General features: G+C 35.6%; 1 protein-coding gene and 1 non-coding gene across 4 annotated transcripts in view; both read right to left on the bottom strand.

The window, feature by feature from the left end:
* The window catches only part of ERCC6L2 (ERCC excision repair 6 like 2), a 131,602-nt gene that overhangs the window by 38,659 nt on the left and 73,422 nt on the right, over positions 1–19,521 (bottom strand). For all 3 annotated transcript variants that reach the window (XM_049634184.1, XM_049634199.1, XM_049634191.1), the window contains exons 13-14: positions 11,233–11,332; positions 4,733–4,885 (exon numbers count right to left, since the gene is read on the bottom strand). In XM_049634184.1, coding sequence (XP_049490141.1) covers positions 4,733–4,885; positions 11,233–11,332 — 253 coding nt within the window. The remainder of the gene's footprint in view (positions 1–4,732; positions 4,886–11,232; positions 11,333–19,521) is intronic.
* On the bottom strand, positions 80–185 carry LOC125927975 (U6 spliceosomal RNA). The gene has a single exon (XR_007459513.1). It is a non-coding gene; the product is annotated as a U6 spliceosomal RNA (small nuclear RNA).

Raw genomic sequence — 19,521 nt, 5'->3', positions numbered from 1 at the left:
TACGGGGTAAAAACAACCAAATAAACAATAGCGATGGCATGCTAAAGCTTGGGATTAACTGAGAGCAGCTTGCTTTAGCTCTAACATGAACTGCTTCAGAAATCGGTGTGCCATCCTTGTGCAGGTCTATGCTAATCTTCTCTGTATTGTTCTAATTTTAGTATATGTGCTGCCCAAGTGAGCACTGCTTTAACTTTCTTAAGTTTTTTTTTTTTAATTAATTTTTTAGAGAGAGAGAGAGAGAGAGAGAGAGAGAGAGAGAGAGAGAGAGAGAGAGAGGAGAAATGTGAGCAGGGGAGGGGCTGGGAGAGGCGGACAGAGGATCCCAAGTGGGTTCTGCACTGACAGGCTGACAGCAGTGATCCTGAAGCTGGGCTCAAACTCACAAACCATGAGATCATTACCTGAGCCAAAGTTGGATGCTCAACTGACTGAGCCACCCAGGCTCCCCTACCTCAGCTTTCTTAATGTTATTTTTCCATTTTGTTAATTAATATAAACTCATATATAGTTTATATAACATTTTAAAATGCTCATAATTTTAGGTAGTACAGAGGTACAGTGGAAGTGTGCTGGGCTCATAAAGTACACTTATTTCTTGTATTAAAGCTTCTTTTTAAGATAGAAAATAATACTTTCCAGCCAACTCCACTAAAAGTTCTGGTACGGGAGGGAGAATAAAAACAATGTTACAAATTTACCCAGTAACAATATCCATAGTAACTATGTCTACACAATAGCTAAGGTAAGGACATATTAACAACATTTCAAACACTACAGATAATGTTGAATATTGGGAATTTGATATTCTAGCCTATATTGTTAATGTATTTATTTAGTTCATATTCATTAAAATTTATTTTATTCATTTAGTTCATATTCATTAAAATGTTTATTGATTCCTTCAGTGTAACAGACATCAAATGAAAAGGACCATCTAATATGAAACTAAAAAAAAAAAGATCTTAATTGTGTAACAGGCTTGCTACATCCTTTGGGAAAGTATTTATGCTTTTAAAGCTTTTGGTGTATCATTCAGCAAAGGTATTTAATGGCCTAGATTCTAGAATATTAAATTCTCCTTCAAAAGGAAATCAATTTATTTTTCTATTTAAGGTTCTGTTTACTGAACAAGGGGAAATAACCACTACCATCACCAGAGTTACAAATGCCCAACTTACAGATACGCATATGTACCGGTGGCGTGATTCCAGCCACCTGGTATCCAGGGCAAGTGAGAATCTCCCCTACAGAACTCTGGAGAACGATAAATAGTTTGTTGAGATATTTTCTCTCAATGCCTAGAGGCTGTTACTGCAAGGGAGGTGGGTGGGCGGGGGAGGGGGTCTGCTTCCCAGTACTGCCTTTATTCTTTCAACAGAAGCCAAATGGCTACAACAGATGGAACAGGGAGCACCAGAGATCCTCAATCCTGTTGCAACCCTCTTGTGAAAGGTAAATGGCAACTCTGGTCTTTTGTTTCTCAGGCCAACCATGTTGGTATCATCCTTAACTCCTCTTTTTTTCTCAGACCCTATACCTAATCCATCAGCAAATCCTGTCAGCGGCACCTGAGTAATATATTCAGACTCCAATCACTTCTCACACCATCTACCATGATCGCTCTAGTCCAAATCACCATCATCCCTTGGCTAGATTATTGCAGTATCCTCCTACCTGGCATTTTGCTTCTGCTTTTGTACTTTGATAGCCTAATTCGTAATATTTAATCTAGATGTATAGGTCAGACTATGTTTCTCTTCTGTTCAGAACCCTCTAATTGCTTTTTGTCTCACTCAAAGTTCTCACGTGATCTGGCTTCCTCTCATCTCTCCGGCCCCATCTCTTGCTCTCTTGTTCACTCCACTCCAGCCACTAGGGCCTTCCTGCCGTTTTGAAATTATGCTGGGCATGTTTGTCCTGCGGGGCTTTTGCATTTGTTCCTCTACGTAGAATACATCTTCCTCCTGCCATCTCCTCAAAGAATCAGTTGCAACCTCACAGTGAGCACTTCCTTGGCTACTCCATCTAAAACTGCAATGCTCTTTTCTTGACAGTCTCCCAATTTCTCTTCCCTGCTCTATATTTAAAAATTAGGATACAATTTACATATAACACTGTGTACGTTTAAGGTGTATAGCGTGTTTTGATACATTTATATATTGCCGTATGATTACCACCATAGTTTTAGCTAACACCTCTATTATGCCATAGAATTAGCATTTCTTTTTTGTGGGGAGAACATTTAAGATCTAGTCCATTAGCAATTTTGAAACGTATAATACGGTGTTATTGACTATAATCACAATGCTGGGCATTCGATCTCCAGAAGTCATTCATCTTCTACCTGCTCTATTTTTATCTTCAGAGCCTGTCATCATAATAAACTCTATGCATCATTATTTTTTCTGCTTATTTGTTTCCCCAAAATAGAAGGTAAGTTTTTCAGTGAGTAGAGCTTTTTCTCTATTTCATTCATTTCTGTATGCCTAGCTCTATGATGTATAGTACTTGACACTTGGCATACACTCAGTAAATATTTGTGCAATTAGCTCTCAATATCTATCTCTAAAGCGGGACCACGACAAAGATAACAAAGTTAGTGCAAAGTAGAACTAAGCTGCCTGGACACTTGGTGGGATGAGCACTGGGTGTTGTATGTAAGTGATGAATCACTGGGTTCTTCTCCAGAAACCAATACCACACTGTATGTTAACTAACTAACTTGAAGTTAAGTGAATAAATGAAAAAGAAAAAAACGAAAAAACCAAAAATAACCAACCAAAAAAAAAAAAAAAAAAAAAAAAAAGAACTGTCTGGAAATCATCAGGTTAAAAGTGTTCTATAAATTAAAATTTCTACATCTTAAAACATTTTAAAAGGGATTTTCTACAGCCTTTAAAAATTAAAAATGTCTCATAGGAAGTAAAATAATTATTTTACTTTGTGATATATGCTTCCATTATACAGGGCTTAGAATATTTTAAAACACTGTTTGGCCAAAAGGAGCATGAATCTAATGAGGCCTGAATAATTTTGCTATTTATTGTTTATTTATTTATTTTACTTTATTTTTTTAGAGCAAAAGACTGCCCTGTAAGCACCTGGCCTGAATAATTTTAAATTCTTACTCATAACAAATATTGCGGTGCTGATAATGTGCCTGGCAAGAAGTTAAGCACATTTTGCCACGAGAAAAATGTAAGACATGGAGAGTCCTGTCATTAGTCAACAATCCTGGAGGAGAAACAAGATATACTTAGGACAACCAGAAAACAAGCAAACATCCCATTTAATAACTTGTCATACTGAATGTCTTACTTAACATTTGCTTGAGGAATAGGTTGCTATTCTGTTAAAATAGAGGGCTCAACTATTTGATAAATAAGAGAAAACAGGAGAAGTAATATAATGCTAACATATTTTATAGATAATAATTTCAAATGAAAAACACAAATACAAGTTGGTATGTTGGGTAGTACTCTGAGATGGAAGTAGGATCTGAGGGGTGGCCTGGAATACTGGAATACTAACAAGGCTCTGATTATAAAAGAGAAATGGGAAAGAAGAAGTCCATGAAATAGGAAGCATACTCAAAACAAGAAAAAGACAGGGGACTTTATTTTTATTTATTTATTTATAAGTAATCTCTACACCCAACGTGGGCCTTGAACTCACGACTCTTAAGATCGAGAGTCGCATGCACTTCTGACTGAGCCAGACAGGCAACTCAAGACAGGGGGACTTTAAATGGGCCACTCAATTCAAATCAAATAGTTACTATAAAATAAAAATTCAGCAGTATACACCAGACACTGTATAATAGTTGCAATATTCACAGAATACATACGATACACGTCTTCCTCTTAGCCTTCTTGCTTACCATGCTTATTGATGTTACATGTTCATTATGTAAGTGTTCTCTTTCACCTCTCATCAAGATGGTCTACATTCTTTAAGAACAGGGACCAATAACTGTTTTTATGAAACTCACTATTCAATCAAGTATGTGAAGCTTTTGAAAAGCTAAGGGAAACATCCTTGAATTTTCTGAGGCTCATTTTCCTCATCTATATGAAAAGGAAGTTGATACATATGATATTCCAGGATTTTATGATACTCATATCAATATCAACTGGAAAATAGGTTAATATCCATAGTATTCTGGTATATCAATGAATTTAAGCAATTAAAAAAAAGATATAAATTTCTGTTTGAAGAATAAGAAACATCTGTATGCTAAGGATGAACACAACTGGGAGAGTTTGAAATATTGGTGTGGAATTTTTATTGGGAACAGAAAACAAAAATCTCCATGAGACATGAGAGTGCATCTCAGGGAGTATTTGGTAACTTTTAATCAAAACACATTTTATAATTTTGTTTATTTAGGAAAGTCTCTTTTTTTTTAAGTTCCTGACTTAGCAGCTGTTTTCAAAATACTATATTTCTTTCTGCCAGTCTGAAAATGGTCTTGGGAGGTCATACTATGTACTATATGTATCTGTATTTGTGTGTAGACATTACTTATAACTATGCATGGGGAAATCTTAGTTTTGAGGTACAATAATTCATTTCCTATTTCTAAAAGTAGAAATTCTAAACACAAGGCATTTTTTACAAGAAAACCCCAAAGTTCTTTGAAAAGATACCAGCAGTTATATTTCAAGTTTCCTGTTGGAGAAAATTGTATTTAAAATAGTACTGAAAAGGTCAGGCAACAATTTCACACCTCCAGGATGTCCCTTGTAAGACAAGACGCTTGGGACCTTAGTTTGAACAGATTATAAACCCCAAAAAGCTCTCCTCGATGTTCTTTTGATCCTTGAACTGCTTCAAAATATCGCTTGGCATTTTCACTTCCAACCACCACACAGTGAAGTTGCTAAAACAGAAAAAAACACAAGATATTTTTGAAGTGTTTGCTCCAACAATATGTCAGAATTTCCTGGCATTCTCTGTATATACACAGCTTTAGCTGGAGCAGGCAGAATCTCCTTAGGGAGGAAATTTTATTTTAATTTCGCTGGCAGATGTTGCCATTATGGCGAAATAAATAATAATAAACTGGCCAGTCTTATTGAAGAAGAGATCTTACATTTCCTATTTTATGTGTTCTACCAACCGAGTCAAGATCCCATTGCTATGCAATATTCACTTGATGTAAAATGTTTAATGATAAAGGCATGTAATACATCTGACTACACTTTTCTCCTTTCTAGACTCATTACAATAGGAACTACTAAAACTGACAAAAATCATCACTATTTCACCAAAGTTAAATTATAACTTAGTAACTACATGATAACCACATTAGTATCAAACCCTAATTGTAGCCATTGTTATACTGTCAACTAACAGCAAAACCCAATCACTGTTTAGAAACATTTAGGCATCTTTGAAACAATTTGAAATACAGAAGGAATCCTGAAGGACATTTATCACTTTAGTAACATTAGTGTATTTCTTTATTTGCTAGATATTTTGCTAAATATAAATATAATCTGATTAACCCCATGTACACTTTAAAATTTCTTGAAAGAAACAAAGAATGCACAGAGTGGAAAATAACCGTAGTCTGTTGTTAACGTAAGGATTAGTAAGAAGTTGCTTTGCACTATACTAAATTACTATAGGCAACTGAAATAATTCTTTTTTTAATTTGAGGGAGTGTGTGTAAGCACGTATGAGTCGGGGAGAGGGGCAGAGGAAGCAGGAAGGGGGGAGAGGGAGAGGGAGAGGGAAGGAGGGGGGTGAAGGAAAGAGGGAAGGAAGAAGGGAAGGAGGGAGGAGGGAGAGAGAAAGAGAGAGAGAGAGATTGAGGGAGAGAAAATCCCAAGCAAGCTCCACACTCAGCATGGAGCCCAATGCAACATGGGGCTCAATCCCACAACCCTGGTATTATGACCCTAGCCAAAATCAAGAGTCAGATGCTCAACCCACTGAGGTGTCCATGAAATAATTCTTATTAATAATATTTATTTTTTGAATACTTACTACCTGTGTAGCATTTGTACCTTCTCTCATTTAATGCGTACAACCCTATAAGACATTGCTATTTTCTTTCTGGAAATAAAGACTAAAATTTGGAGAAATTAAGTGCCTTCTCACAGCTGTCTAGCCAAGAAGTGTTATTTCTAGAATTTACACCTGGATTTGGCTGAATTCAAAATTTATACTTGTAACAATTTCTCATCTCCAGGAGTTCCCTTTTATTTATTTTTTACTAAAGAAATTTTTTAACGTTTATTTTTGAGAGAGAGAGAGAGAGAGAGCACATGCACGTGAATGGGGGAGGGGCAGAGAGAGAGGGAGACACAGAATCTGAAGCAGGCTCCAGGCTCTGAGCTGTCAGCACAGAGCCCAACGCGGGGCTTGAACCCACAAGCCATGAGATCATGATCTGAGCCAAAGTCGGATGTTCAACCGACTGAGCCACCCAGGTGCCTCCAAGATGTCCTTTTTAAAACAAGACCCTTGAGGGGCACCTGGGTAGCTCAGTCAGTTGAGTATCTGGCTTTGGCTCAAGTCATGATCTCACATGGTTTTTTTTTTTTTTTTTGTTTTTTTTTTTTAATTTTATTATTTAAAAAAAATTTTTTTAAACGTTTATTTATTTTTGAGACAGAGAGAGACAAAGCATGAACGGGGGAGGGTCAGAGAGAGGGAGATACAGAATCTGAAACAGGCTCCAGGCTCTGAGCTGTCAGCACAGAGCCCGAGGCGGGGCTCGAACTCACGGACCACGAGATCATGACCTGAGCCGAAGTCCACCGCTTAACCGACTGAGCCACCCAGGCGCCCCCATGATGTCACAGTTTTATGGGTTCAAGCCTCGCATCAGATTCTCTGCTGTCAGCACATAGCCCACTTCGGATCCTCTGTCCTCTCTCTCTGTGCCTCCCCTGCTCACATGCATGAACACATGTGTTCTCTCTCTCTCACAAAAATAAATAAACATTAAAAAATAATAAAAATAAAACAAGATCCTTGGGACCTTAGTTTGAGGAAGCTTTGAATCAACATCCAAGTTGATCAGTTGGTTTCAATGCCCCAGAAACATGGACTATAGTCCAGGAAATATGGAATCACAACAATAGCAACTGATGTACCTGATAGTCCAGATGATTTCACTCTTTGCTCCTGACTCTTTCTTAAACACTGTATAGTCACACTGCAACTACTTAATGTAATCACCAACTTGTAAGCGTTAATCTGAATCTTTAGAAGTTCCCTACTTTATCGCAAAATTTATAAAAGGCACATTGTTTTATACTTAAAAGAAGTTTTTCAAAGTGGCTCCCCTAAAAGTGAAGGTCAGATACATCCATCTGTAGGCTGCTATAAAAAATAGGGTTGGAATTAAAGAGGGGAAGGGAAAAGAGTCAGTAATTGGAAAATGTAGCTTAGTTTCCGGCTTAAGAAAAACCCATTCAAGGATACAAAATGTTTGGATTTCTTCCTAACAACATTCAGGATACGCAAGAGGTAGAAAGAAAAGAAGTGTTCACCATGTTAAAAAGTCATGGCCCCTTCTTCCATCTTCAAGGCAGTAGCATGGCATCTTCATATAATCCTATATGACCCCTTGCTTCTGCTGTCACATCTCCTTCTCTCCTTTCTCTGATCCTCCTGCATACTCCCACTCCCTTTAGTGATTACATTGGCCCACCCAGAGAATCCAGGTGGATTTGATGTAGATATCTTTGGGAGAACATTAGCCTACCACCATAAGGACATGCATAAGGAATGATGGAGGCTTGACAAATGACACAGAAGCCAGCTTGAAGGGGTTCTCACTGGACAAAACTGAGACAGTTTGAACACCAAAATACACAGTGATATTCAATAGGTTGTAATGTAATCTATTACTAACATAGAGTAATATTACTAATTTCCCCTGAGTCCAAATATATTAATAGAAAAGAAGGGCAAGCTCTTTTTAATGGTAGAATAGCAACAAATAAAGAAGGAATCCTGGAAATTAAAAAATCACCATCTGACAATCATCACAGTGGTGGCTGAGTCAGGTGGGTTTCATCAGTGAATGCTAGGGCTGACGGGTACGGGCTTGACAAGGAACAGGATATTGGCATAGTCTCAGAGGATGTCCCCATAAAATACTTACTAAGGGAAAAAATGGTGACTCTGCAGTGAAGAAAGCTGGCAGGCACAAAACTGGTGATCAAGGTTAGCATCACCAATGGTGGGACAGGTCATCACCAGGTGCCTTCTGACCAACGCAATGAGAAGAACATAGAGTCATTTCTGTACTATTCTTGCCAGGGGTTCCTGGCTTGAATCTGGACATGAGGAAACATCAAATGGACCTATTTTAAAAGAGAGCTAACACAAGGAAAGGCCTTACTCTTTAACACTGTGAAGGTCATGAAAGACAAAGGGGGTTTGGGTAACTACTCCAGTTGAAGAAAACTAAAGAGACATGAAAAGAAAAAGTTGGTAACCATGATCCTGGATTGGATCCTGAACCAGAAAGGAAAAAGGAGACAAGAAATTGCCAGGAAAGTTAGTGAAATCTGAATGAGTTTTGTGGTTTACAAGGTAATGTTGTATCAATGTTAGTTTCTTGATTTGGATAACTGCATTCTGGAGAGGGTAATAGGGGGACAAAGCAAGTGCAAAACAACACACAAAATTGAATGTTAGAATGCATAAAACTATTTTTATATGTACATCTAAACAGGAGAGTGTCCTTTGGAGGGAATACACACTAGAGAACTTAGAGGTGATAAATCTGCAACTTCCTCTCAAATGGTTCAGAAAAATAAATAAAGATCATGGCTGAGGGAAAGAGAAAAGCAAACGTGATAAATGTTAACTGGGAAATTTGGGTGAAGTTAATTGGGTGTTCTTTGTGGTATTCTCGGACTTCTTCTGCCAATACAAATATATTTCTAAATTACACACACACACACACACACACACACACACACACACACACACACATATATACATGTACACATGTAAAAATGAAAGGTGAATTTCTGAACGCCAAACTTTAGATTATGCTCCAAACATGAAGGAAGAGTTGCTATGTAAGTGATGTTTTTATTTTTTAAAAGTATAAAATGTCTGAATGCATTATCACAACAAATACGAACAAAAACATCAAAGTGAAATTTCCCTTTGAATAATACGGATCATCCTTTATCAGTCTTAGCAACACTGTAATATTTAGGTATATCCTTCTAGATCTTTTTCAGTGCAGTTAGAGCTATTTATATACATATACAGAGATAACTTTATGCATCAACATAACTGATATACTTGTTCTGCAAGTTGTGTTGTTTTGTTTTGTTTTGTTTTGTTTTAATCTCACTTAGAAATGTCTTGGAGATCTTGCCAGATCAGTATGTCTGCTCTATAGTTTTTTTTTCTGCTATTGGGTGTATCAGAATTTATGTTACCATTGTTATTATTGGACATTAAGGCTGTTTCTTTTTTCATTTTTTAAACAAATACTAACAATACCAAATATAAATCCTTGTCATCTTTCACTGTGCATATGTGAGAATATTTCTGTAAGGTAGATAGGGAGAACATACTATGTGTTTTAATATGTTGTGATATTAGCCTGTAAAATCAGTGTACCAAGTTATATTCTCAAAAATAGTATATGAGTATCTCTGTACAAATACCCTCAACAATAATGAATATCACCAATCTCCCTGCCTCCCTAAACACATACACACACACACACAACCTCACTAAGTCTTTGCAGAATATGTGTAACACATTATTATTTTATATTTCTAAATTACAACTGTGGTTAAGCATCTTTTCATATATGGGTTAACCATTTGTGTTTTTTCTTCAATAAAATGCAAAATTATAGTCTTTTTATTGATTTGTGGAAGTTCTTTATGTATTATAGATGCCAATCCTTTGTTTATCATATGTGGAAATTTTCTTCCTAGACACTTTTTAAATTTGGCTTGTTGTTCCTCTGTCATACATAAGTTTCACATTAAAAATGTAGTTAAATTTACAATATCTGCCTTTAAGACTGTATTGGTTTCCTAAGACTGCTTTAACAAAATGTCACAAACTGGGTGGCTTAAAACAACAGAAATTTATTCTAAAGAACTACTCCTAAGATGAAAAGAATAATGTCCTACTTTTTCCCAAGATTGGTTAAATATACCTGAACAAAATAATGTTCAAGTAGTTGTGCTATACCCAAGAACAAAAAGATGACAGGTTTCTTATAGAGCTAAGTGCTTTAAGAAAAAAACAAAAACTGCTGTGTACGATTCTATTTTTAGAATTAAGAAAATAGCATAAATTTAAGATTGGATCATTTTTAGGTTAACTACAACCACATGTGGCAGATGTTTGCTCTTAAATAGATGCCAACAGAATATATAGGGAGTAATTCAAATTTAACATTTATAATTAAACTTGAGCCTCATTCCAGATCTTCTCAAGTGAGCAATTATAAACTAAATAAATTTTATTTAGAGATATAAATGGTGAAGTAATTAATACTGTAAGGATATTAAAGAGTTAATGCAATTTCAGATGAACACTAAAAGCACCAGCACAGTAGTTAATACACTTGCGTTGTATTCCTATATTTCCATTTACTGGGGTATCCCCGGGTCCCAGTTTCATTATGTACAACATGAGATGATTGCATTAGATATCTTTAAGGCATTTTCCCCCAGTTTTCTTCATGTCATGGTACACACGGAAAAGGGTAACATATGAACACCTACCTGGAAAGGTTTCTTAAGGTTGGAAGTCGGTTTAGGTAATCTTGCTGCCCAGAGAGCTGTGTGATCATTGTGTCGGTGCACCTGTGTCCCGCCTGTAGCATATCATTATGTCTTGGCCCACAGGCTGGGAAGCTGTGACCTTGCTACTCAAATTATAGTCTGCAGTAGTGTTGGCACTCCTGGGAGCTTGTTAAAAATTTGAATCTTGGGCTCCACCCAGAGCTACTAAATTAGAATCTGTAGTTTGAACATCCCTAAGTAATTCATGTACACATTAAAGCTCAAGAAGCACTACTCAAAGAAAATTTCAGCTCTAAAATTCAATGAAAGTAAGAATCTGTTTTACAGGATTTATTCTACAGTATATTTCATAATCTTATTAAATTCCATATTACAGTTAAAACGAAATTAAAAACATTTTTACACAAATTTCTGGAAGTTTTGATATAGACAAACGTTTACTTCTTAATCTGGAAAAGGGAAATATATTTACCTGCTTGTATACCTGTCGTAAGTACATGATCTCCTCCACAGTTCCCAAAGATATCAGCCTAAACACTTTCACATCCCTGCATTGCCCAATCCTATATGCTCTGTAAAAAGATTTTTAAAAAAACCAACAAAAAACAAGTGAAGCAAGGTTCAGGAGGTAGCTTTAGGACAAAAAAAAAAAAAAAAAAATGGAACATTACTAAAATTTTAACTTAAAAAGAAACATATGTGCAGTTTATTCTATGTTAATTATACCTCAATGACACTGTTTAAAATGGGGGAGGGGAACAGTTAATCAACTGGCAAGCCTACAGAAGTGCAGATTTGCAGCCCTCATTTCACAGAGATTTCTGTCTGAATTCACTCAGTTGACTACCAGCAGCCCAGGTATTTTGACAGGGACTATAGTGCTAATTAAGACAATAATTAGCACTGATTCACCCCACTGGTGAACCACAGATCTAGTCCTGGCAGCTTCTCTCAGGTGAAGGCTTTACTGGATGCTCTGAATGAGGTCACCTGTTTCTAAATACCTGTTACAGTCACAATTTGGGGAGTGGGGGTACTGATGTTTGAAACTTAAAATTTGGTGAAAATTTTTGACCTTATAAGGTCACTCTATGTTGTTGTATCTGATGCTCTCTCTGCCTCCTTCACCCAGTACCGTACTCCTAATAGAAAAGGACTTTACTACTAGAGGGTGTCTTGGGGCCCTGCACATCTTGTACCCGAAAAGGGGGATGGGGCCTCTTGTGGCACAGCACAGCCAGGGTAAATTACTGCATTCTCACTTTCATCCTGCAGGCTAGATATAGAGGGGCTCATAATCCCTTTCTTTCTCACAGTGGATTTGAGTCTTAAAATTTTTTTTAAATGGATCTAAGGAAATGTCTTTTGGGTGTGTGCTCAATTGTTTCGTAAATAGGATAGATTCTTTAGAATACATATTCTTTACAGACAAAAACCTTACAACATGTTACTTTAGACCTATGCTTCATCAATTTCTGGGTCCATTAAATAGGGATATGTTAAGTGATGGTCTTTTTACCATGAAAATAAGTACTGAGGAACTGTTATACAGTATGGAGGTCAAAATCTTCCTTTCTCTTCTTGGTTCCTCCTGCCAGAGTTAATTGAAGGGCAGGGAGGAAAAGAGAAATGTTGTTCATTTAGTTTTATTGTCAACTAATTTAAACTGAATACCAAAACACAGTACCCTAGGATAAATAAGATATTAGGTCTTGATATGTTGTTAAGACAAAAGAAAAAAAAAAGTGAAAATTTTTCTGTGGCTTTCATGTGATTATTTTCCTTGATAGCTGTCAGTGGTGTGAAGCTGGTTAAAAGTGTGGGCTCTGTAAGAGCGCATGAATTCAGATCCTGAAATCATTGGCTGTGAACTTCAGCAAGTTACTTCAGTTTGTTGTGCCTCAGCTTCCTCACATGTAAAATGGGTAGGATAACACTGCCTATCCCATAAAAGCTTTGATATCAGGGTAATGCTGGCCTCACAGAATGAATTAGGAAGTGTTCAAGTTTTTGTAAGAGCCTGGGGAAGAATGGTATTAATTCTTGTTTAAATGCTTGGTAGCATTCATCAGTGAAGCCATCTGGTCATGGGTTTCTGTTTGTTGGCATTTTTAATTACTGACTCAATCTTCTAGTTGTTGGTCTATTCATATTTTCTATTTCTTCATGTTTCAGTCTTGGTAAGTTATATGATTCTTCAAATTTGTTCATTTCATCTGGATCATCTAATTTGCTGATGTACAACCATTTATAGTACTTATATCCTTTCTATTACATCAATAGTAACATCTCCTTTTCCACTTCTGATTTCAGTTATTTCAGTCTTCTCTTAGTCAATCTAGCTAAAGGTTTGTCAAGTCTGTTGATCATTTTGAAAAAGAGCTCATGGTTTTGTTGTTTTCTATTGTTTTTAGTCTATTTCATTTATCTCTGTTTTATTCATTCATTCATTCATTCATTCATTCATCTGTTTTCACCTTTATTACTTCTTTTTGCTAGCCTTACGTTTAATTTGTTCTTTTTCTAGCTCCTTAAGGTATAAGGTTGGAGAGTTGATTTCAGACCTTTCTTCTTTTTTAATGTGTTTACAGCTATAAAATTAGCACTGCTTTCACTGCATTGAATAAGTTTGAATATGTTGTGTTTTCCTTTTCCTTTTTCTCAATTTTCTAATTTCTTTTGTGATTTCTTTTTAAAACCAGTGGATGCTTAAGAGCATGTTGTTTAATTTCAACATATCTGTGGATTTTCCAGTGTTTCTTCTGCTGTTGATTTCTAATTTCATTCTATTGTGTTTGGAAATGAAACTATAAAATTTCAATCTTTTAAAATTTATTAACATGTTTTGTAACCTAACATATGCCCTATCATGAAGAATGTTTCCTGTGCACTTGAGAAAAATGTGTAATTTCAACAATCTAAAATTGTTGGAAGGAGAATTCTGTATATGTCTGTTAGGTCCAACTTGTCTATAATGTCATTCGAGTCTTTCTTCCCTTATTGATCTTCTGACCAGATGTTCTATCCATTATTGAAAGTGGAGTACTGAAGTCTCCTACTACTATTGTAGAGTTGTGTACTGCTCCTTTCAATTCTGTCAATGTTTGCTTTATATATTTTACAGCTTGTTTATTTGGTATATTTATGTTTCTATTTGTCATAGCTTCTGGGTGAATTAAATCAAGAATTATCATTGTATGCCATCCTTTGTCTCTTATAACAGTTTTCAATTTAAAGTTTATTTTGTCTGATATTAGAATAACTACCCCTCCTGTCTTTTGGTTACTATTTGGATGAAATATCTTTTTTCATCCTTTCACTTTTAACTCATTCATGTCCTTAAACCTAAAGTGAATGTCTTATAGACAGCGTAAGTTGGCATGCCGTGTGTTGTTGCTTTTAATTTATCCTGCCAATCTGTATCTTTTGATTGGAAAGTTTAATCCATTTACATTTAAATGTATTAATGACAGGGAAGGATTTACTTTTGCTATTTTGTTTTCTGTATGTCTCATGGCTATTTTGTCCCTCATTTCCTCCATTACTGCCTTCCTTTGTGTTATGTGATTTTTTAGTGACACATTTTGATTCCTTTCTCATTTCTGTTTGTGTATATTTTATAGATATTTTCTTTATGAAGATTACATATAACATCCAAAAGTTATAACAATCTACCTTAAACTGATACCAACTTAACTTCAATTGCATTAAAAAACTCTCCTTTGCAGCTTTGTCCCCACTTTTGTGCTTGATATCAAAAATTAAATCTTTATATTCATTATTCATTAACACAGATTTATATTTATTTTCATGCATTTGTATTTTATGTTTTTAAAAGATTTTATTTTTAGGTCATCTCAACACCCAGCGTGGGGCTTGAACCCACAACCTCAATATCAAGATTGCATGCTCTACCAACTAAGCCAGCCAGATGCCCCTGCATTTGTCTTTTAAATTAAAAAAAAAAAAATAGGGGTGCCTTGGTGGCTCTCAGGCAGTTAAGTGTCCAACTCTTGATTTTGGCTCAGGTCATAATCTCATGGTTCATGAGTTTGAGTGCTATGTTGGGCTCTGTGCTGACAGTGTGGAGCCTGCTTGGGACTCTCTCTGCCCCTACTCACCTCTCAAATAAATAAAGAAACTTAAAAACAAACTGTGAAAGTTTCATTAAATAAAAAATAAAAAGTAGATTTATAAACCAAAATTATAGTAAGACTGGTGTTTTATATTTGTCCCTGTACTTACTAGCACTGGAGAATTTTATATTTTTATATGGTTTTGAGTCACTGTTAGAGTCCTTTAATTTGAACTTGAAAGTCTCTCAGCATTTCTTTTAGGGAAGGTCGAGTGGTAATAAACTCAGCTTCTGTTTGGGAATGCTTTAGTTTCTCCCTCAGTTTTGAAGGACAGTTTTGGCTGATATAGAATTCTTTGTTGATGTTCTTTTCTTTTGGCACTTTAAACATATCATTCTACTGCCTCCTGGCTTGTAAGGTTTCTGTTGAGAATCTGCTAATAATCTTACTGGGGAATCTCTTGTACACTACAGGTCATTTTTCTCTTGCTGCTTTCAAGATCTGTCTTAGACTTTCTCCAGTTTGATAACCTGTCTCAGTGTGAGTCTCTTTGGGTTTACCCTACCTGGTGTTTGTTAAGCTTCCTGTATTTGCATATTAATGTCTTTCCTTTGAATTTGGGACGTTATTATTTCAGTCATTATTTCTTCAAATAGCTTTGTCCTTTTCTCTCTCTTCTTTTGTATTCCTACAATGTGTATATTGGTCTATTTAATATGTTCCATGAGTTCCTTAAGCTATGTTCATTTTCCTTTGTTTCAGTCTTTTGGTTTGTTGCTCCTCAGATCTGTCTTCAAGTTTACTGCCCAAATATGATGACTCTTTCTAGTGACTTTTTTTTTCATTTCAGTTATTATATTTTTCAGGTTCAGAGTTTCTACTTTGTTCTTTTTATATATACATAATTTCAATCTCTTTGCTAATATTTTAATTTTGTTTATATGTTGTTTTCCTGATTTCCTTTAGATCTTTGTCCATGTTTCCATTTAGCTCTTTAAGATAGTTGTTTTAAACTCTTTGTCTAGTAAGTCCTATGCCTGTGTTTCTTTAGAAGATTTAATTTGTTCCTCTGAATGAGCTAGTTTTCCTCTTTCTTTATAAATGCCTTGTACTTTTTCGTTAAAAATTGGCCATTGATAAAACAGCCACTTCTAGTCTTTGCAAACTATTATTGAAAACATTCATTAATTAGCAGGCTGTGTCTTGAGTCTTAGGAGCAGCTCAGGGTAAGGATTAAAAAATTGTCTTTGGGGGGCGCCTGGGTGGCTCAGTCGGTTAAGCGGCCGACTTTGGCTCGGGTCATGATTTCGTGGTCTGCGAGTTTGAGCCCCGCGTCGGGCTCTGTGCTGACAGCTCAGAGCCTGGAGCCTGTTTCAGATTCTGTGTCTCCCTCTCTCTGACCCTCCCCCATTCGTGCTCTGTCTCTCTCTGTCTCAAAAATAAATAAACGTTAAAAAAAAAAAATTAAAAAAAAAAAAAGTCTTTGGTCATTTTTGGTTATGTGTGACCAGGGCCTGTGTGTTTGTGTGTGTATGTTTTCCGGTATCTCCTGTATACACAACTGCTTTTAAATGTCTTACTTTCTCAAAAAGTCTCATCTCAGCCTCTTCTCAGGGCTTTAGATATATTCTACTGTATCCCTCTACTGTAATATACAGTCCCACTACTGCTTTCATGCACAATGAATGGCCTATAACTGTCTTCAACAGCTTCTGCCAGTCTGAGATCCAAGCTATGCCACCGTTTCTTACCTAAGCACTGTCAGGTGAAAAAGAAACCATTCCCTCTGGCAGCTCACAGATAGGTTAGAAAGTTGCAAAGGAGTTCCACACTGCTCTTTCCAACCTGAGAGGGGGGGAACAGGGAACTAACTGTTACTTCCTCTTCCTGGCTGTGCTGTGCCAGGAAATGGGGTGAGGCAAGAATGGGTAAAAATGCCATGAAATTTCCTACAGTTTTGAATATAGCTTCTTCTTGATTGGGAGTTTGCTTGATAACTGTAGATCTTTGATTTAAATAGCTTCCATAAAGTTATTTTAATCTGTCTAGTTTTTTAAATCCACCCATGGGGAAACATATACCTAGAGCTTCCAGTCTGCCATCTTGCTGGCATCACTCTTTGATTTCCTCTTTAATACAAGAGTTATTTAAAAATATATTTTATATTTTAAAATGTCCATATGGAGAGATTTTTATTAGCTACAAGCTCATTGTTACTTTCTAGGGTCTTGTCTTTTGTATTAATTAGAGGCATGTAATCTAGTCCTTGTGGTTTCTATTAAAATATATAGTTATTTAAAAGTATGCTCTAAAACGTTTTTTGAAGGAGTGGGTATTTTCAGTTATTATATGGTTAAATACATTTATTAAGTTAAAGGCTAAATAACTGTTAATCAAATAATTTACATACTTCCTTTTTTTGCCTAGTTGATCTATTAATCTTTGAGAGAAGGATATTAAGTTTCCCATCATGATTGTAGATTTGCCCATTTCTCATCATAAAAGAGTTTTGTCTTTGTTATGTAGTGACTATTATACTTACCTCATCGATTGTTCCATTTTGTTTTCCTCAATGCATTTTGCCTTGAAGTCTATTAATATTTTGCCGTTCTTACTTTTTGTTATCTCCCTGATGAGATTTTAAATATATTTTATTTTTAACCTTCTATGTATTTTTGAATTTTATAAATATATAAAATTATATCTATAGCAATAAGCATAAATCTGAATCTAACATTTCATTTTTACCTTCTTTTTTTGTTTAAAAGGAAGTTTTACGTTTGGCTTTATTTCTCACAGTTTACATTAGGTTTTATATTTGCCATGCTTAGTTTCTTTTACCTCTTGCTATACACTCATATTTCCAATCATTTTACTGAAATAATCACATTTTCTCAGTGATTTTTTTAAAAATTTCTTTTAGTTGTTGTCCTTAAATTTTTGGCTAAAATTTTAAGAACACATTTTTTTGGCATAAATTTGAAATCTGACCAGGATATCCAAATTCTTTTTTGATGAAATATAACTTCTAACACAATTACCCCCACCCTCTCAATGTTTTATTGAAATTATATGAAATTTTAGTGTTTGATTCTTATTAATTTTCTTATACCATCCCTTTATATTTCTCAAAATCCTTTCTTTATAACTGCATTAAGTCTCTCAACTAAACCATCAATAATTATTTAGACTTAAATATAAATTTTTCAGTTCCTAGATGTCAACAGATGATTTATTTCCCCTCACATATTGATATTTTAGTCATTGATTACAACTATAAGTCAAAATTATTTTCTTGCAGATACATCATATGAATTTTGTCACTTTGACAACTTCTGTTGTCTTCTAGAATTCTATAATGCAGATGAAAAGTCAGTTCTTCAAAGTCTATTTTGCAGGAACAGTGGGATTTGCAGAAATGAGTGGGATTCTCATCTGTTGGTAATCTGTTTTGTTCTTTTTTTTTTTTTATAAATAATTTCCTCTCCTCCTTTCTCAATCAGGCATTGTTTAGTCCCCTTATCTTTGGAACGTAGAAATATCAGCAAGATGTGTTTCTGTTTTTTCTCCTGCTCTGTCACTGTGTTTTCAAATATTCATTCCTTTTATTTTCCATATCAATTTTCACTTTCAGTCTTCTTCATTTTATTACTCAGACTTTGTAATGAGTTATTTGGTAACACTTTTAAATTCTAAGCATTTCTAGTTTTCTTTTCCATGCACTTTTTTTCAGGGTGCCCTATTCTTATTTTATTTCCTTCAGGGTCAGTTTTTCATCTTGGCCCTTTTCTTTCATACTGCTGGTTTTATTAAACTGTCTCACAATTATTTTTTTTTTAATTTTTTTAATGCTTATTTGAGAGAGAGAGAGAGAAGAGTGTGAGTGGGGTAGGGGCAGAGAGAGAGGATGACACAGAATCTGAAGCAGGCTCCAGGCTCCAAGCCATCAGCACAGAACCCAGCTCAGGGTTTGAACTCATGAACCATGAGCCAAAGTTGGAAGCTTAACTGACTGAGCCACCTAGGCGCTCCATAAAAGGTCTCATAACTCTTAGTTTTTCATTCATAATTACAAATGAAGAACTGGGTGGACTGCACAGGAAAGCTAGTCTGGATTTCCATGAAGGTACATAAGTCTATTTAATCATTTCCCCGTTTTGTGTTCCACAGAGACCTGGGAAGCAATCCTTCAGGTTCAGTTCTGCGTTATGATCTGATCCTAATGCCCACTGTAAAAACCTTTTGTCAGTCGGATTCCCCACTTATTTAAAAAATTTATGAAACAATTCTTTCAGTTTTGATCAAGGGGCATCTGTTGTAGGCCAACCTCTCTTTATATTGGGTATGGGAGAGGAAATTGTTTTAGAGTTAGCACATTAATTAATTTCTAACAAGAATTCACTCTGGTCTGTTTCTACATCCTATAGTTACTGACTCCAAGCTTGCAATTTCTCTGTGCTCTCCTGCTGACTTTGGATTGTGGCTTTTCTCTGCTGGTTTCTTGATTACACAGATGCTGTTGTAAGACAGATTCTGCCTTCTACCTTCTGAGAGTTTCTCCAAACTTCTGATCTACTAGTAGTGACCTTTCCTATCTTCCTGCAGTATGATGGGTTTGTTCCCTTTTTTTTTTTTTTTTAAGTTTTTACTTATTTATTTTGAGAGAGCGAGCAAGTGCAAATGGG

Source organism: Panthera uncia, chromosome D4 (genome assembly GCF_023721935.1).
Source record: "Panthera uncia isolate 11264 chromosome D4, Puncia_PCG_1.0, whole genome shotgun sequence".
NCBI lineage: Eukaryota > Metazoa > Chordata > Mammalia > Carnivora > Felidae > Panthera > Panthera uncia.
This window is presented reverse-complemented; position numbering and strand designations above follow the sequence as displayed.